This window comes from Choloepus didactylus, chromosome Y (assembly GCF_015220235.1).
Source record: "Choloepus didactylus isolate mChoDid1 chromosome Y, mChoDid1.pri, whole genome shotgun sequence".
Classification (NCBI taxonomy): domain Eukaryota; kingdom Metazoa; phylum Chordata; class Mammalia; order Pilosa; family Megalonychidae; genus Choloepus; species Choloepus didactylus.
The window spans coordinates 17192429-17194971 of record NC_051335.1 but is presented as its reverse complement, the minus strand read 5'-3'; the positions used below and the strand labels follow the sequence as shown (position 1 = coordinate 17194971).

The 2543-nt window shown below is 37.5% G+C and overlaps 1 protein-coding gene across 1 annotated transcript; it reads left to right on the top strand.

Moving 5' to 3' along the window:
* Positions 1-865: 865 nt before the first annotated feature.
* LOC119524226 (ARL14 effector protein-like) lies at positions 866-2253 on the top strand. The gene is given in 1 exon segment (XM_037822873.1): positions 866-2253. A coding segment is annotated over 1 exon segment (816 nt). The 5' UTR covers positions 866-919; the 3' UTR covers positions 1736-2253.
* Positions 2254-2543: the final 290 nt, after the last annotated feature.

Sequence of the window (2543 nt, the reverse complement as noted above, 5' to 3'; positions counted from 1 at the left end):
ATTTTGTCCTCTCTTAGCTGCAGCTCCTCTTTTGAATGTCACTTTCAGTTGCCCTGAGAGCCTTCTGTCTGTGAATTCCTTTATATGACTCCAGTGATCCAATTAACACCCATGCTGAATGGGCCTGGTAACACCACCATGGAAATTATTCAATCAAATGTTTCACTCACAGTTGATTGAAGCACATCTCCATGGAAACACTCAATCAAAGGATTCCAATCTAATCCACACTAGTACATCTGTCCCTACAAGATTGCATTAAAGAATATGGGTTTTTCTGGGGAACATAATATAGTCAAACTGGCACATGCAGCAAACACATATATGGCACTTATTGTATGCTAGATAGATAGATAGATAGATAGATAGATAGATAGATAGATAGACAGAGTCATTTAATTTTTACAACATCCCATGTTTCTATCCTTGTTTTACAGATGAGCAGAAATCAAGGCACAGATAAGTTAAGCTCCTAATTAACTTCCTAATGTCACACAGCCAGTCAATGGTAGGGCCAGGGAGTTCAATTTACTGGGTCATAGGGTCTAGGCATTTTTCATTTTAAAAGACCTGCCAAATTGGTCTCCAAACAGGCTGTATGAATTGCACTCCCACCAGCAGTGTATTCGAGTACTCATTTCCCTTCACCCTTACCAATATTAAACCTTAAAAAATGCATTTTTTCTGATTATAAAAACAATGTGTCACCTTATAGAAAGTGGAAATATGTAGAAAAGGATGAAGAAAACAAAATTGTTCAAAAGTATGCCACTGGGTACCGTGGCGACTATCTGAGAAACGGCCAGCGAAGCCTAGCCTGCATGGACGCCGGGACTGCTTGAGCTGGGACGAAGGGGATTTAAAGCTAAGGGTAGTCATCACATGAGCTGCTTAGGGAGAGATCGCTAAGCAAAATAAAATGGAAAATCTACTAGAATCAAGAATGGTGGATCCCTGTTCAGTTGGAGTCCAGCTTCGTACCACAAATGAGTGTCATAAAACATACTATACTCATCACACAGGTTTCAAGACTTTGCAAGAATTGTCATCAAATGATATGCTTTTACTTCAACTTAGAACTGGAATGACACTTTCTGGGAATAATGCAATCTGCTTCCATCATGCAAAAATTTACATTGACAGATTTGAAGATTTGCAGAAGTCATGTTGTGACCCATTTAACATACACAAAAAACTAGCCAAAAAAAATTTGCATGTAATTGATTTAGATGATGCCACTTTCCTGAGTGCAAAATTTGGAAGGCAGCTTGTACCTGGGTGGAAGCTTTGTCCAAAATGTACACAGATAATCAATGGAAGTGTGGATATTGATTCTGAAGACCGTCAGAGAAGAAAACCTGATTCATGTGGAAGAACTGCTAAAGCTTTAAGGTCATAACAGTTTACAAACCCAGGAAAGCAAACTGAATTTGCTCCAGAAACTGATAAAAGAGAAAAAAGAAGGCTTACAAAAAATGCATCAGCTGGTTCAGACAGACAAGTGATACCAGCAAAGAGTAAGGTCTATGTTAGCCAGGGTCTCCTGATTTTCAGTGGGATGGATCTCTGTGACTGCCTTGATGAAGACTGCTTAGGATGTTTCTATGCTTGTCCTGCTTGTGGTTCTACCAAATGTGGAGCTGAATGCCGTTGTGACTGCAAGTGGCTGTATGAGCAAATTGAAATAGAAGGAAGAGAAATAATTCATAATAAACATGCTGGATTCTGCCAGTGATTGGTCACCTTGCATCTGTTATTCAGTTAACACACAGACAGCAAAGTGTGCAGTTGGATTGTCTCCTTGTTACCCATCTGACATTTTACAAAGTGGATAATTGAAAGAGAAAATTGTCCAGCAAACAAAGGTGAAAGTGCAGCAAAGAAATGAAAAGTTAACACTGGAAGTGAAGTTGAATCCAACATGAAAGGAATTAGAGAAGATATAGCTGATCATGGAAATGTTGACACTGCTGCCATTGGAGAGACTCTAGATATGCAGCCAGAGGAACTTAATGAAGGCATGTTTATCAGCATAAATGAGGAAAGTGGTTGTGATGAAAGGATGAATATGTTCCAGAGGAAGTGGTGCTGACAAAAAAACTTCACATTAAAGGAAACTCTCAGAAATATTTCACAAGATTGAAAGTACAAAATATAAAACGTTGGAAACTGATCCAAACTTAAAAGAAGTATGATAGTTCGCCAAAGTATAGGAAAGATGCTCACTCAATAACCATAAGATATTCAGTAAAAAGAAGACTGCAAGCACTGTTCAAACTATTTTTTGATTATCTTTTTTCAATGAAATAAAAACACTTTAATTCTCAATATTTCTAGTGTTTTAAATTACAGTATACTAAATATGTTTTGCTATTTTGTCATTTTCTTTTGCATTTGTAACTGATAAGAGTTTTTAGTATTTTGAAAAAAATCTTTAAAGGTCACAGAACAACCATAATTCTTCCCATTGATTATTAAGATTGCTTTGCATGGCCATCTTTATGGTCCCACACTACTGTGCAAAGCAAGGACTGCCTAAAGCT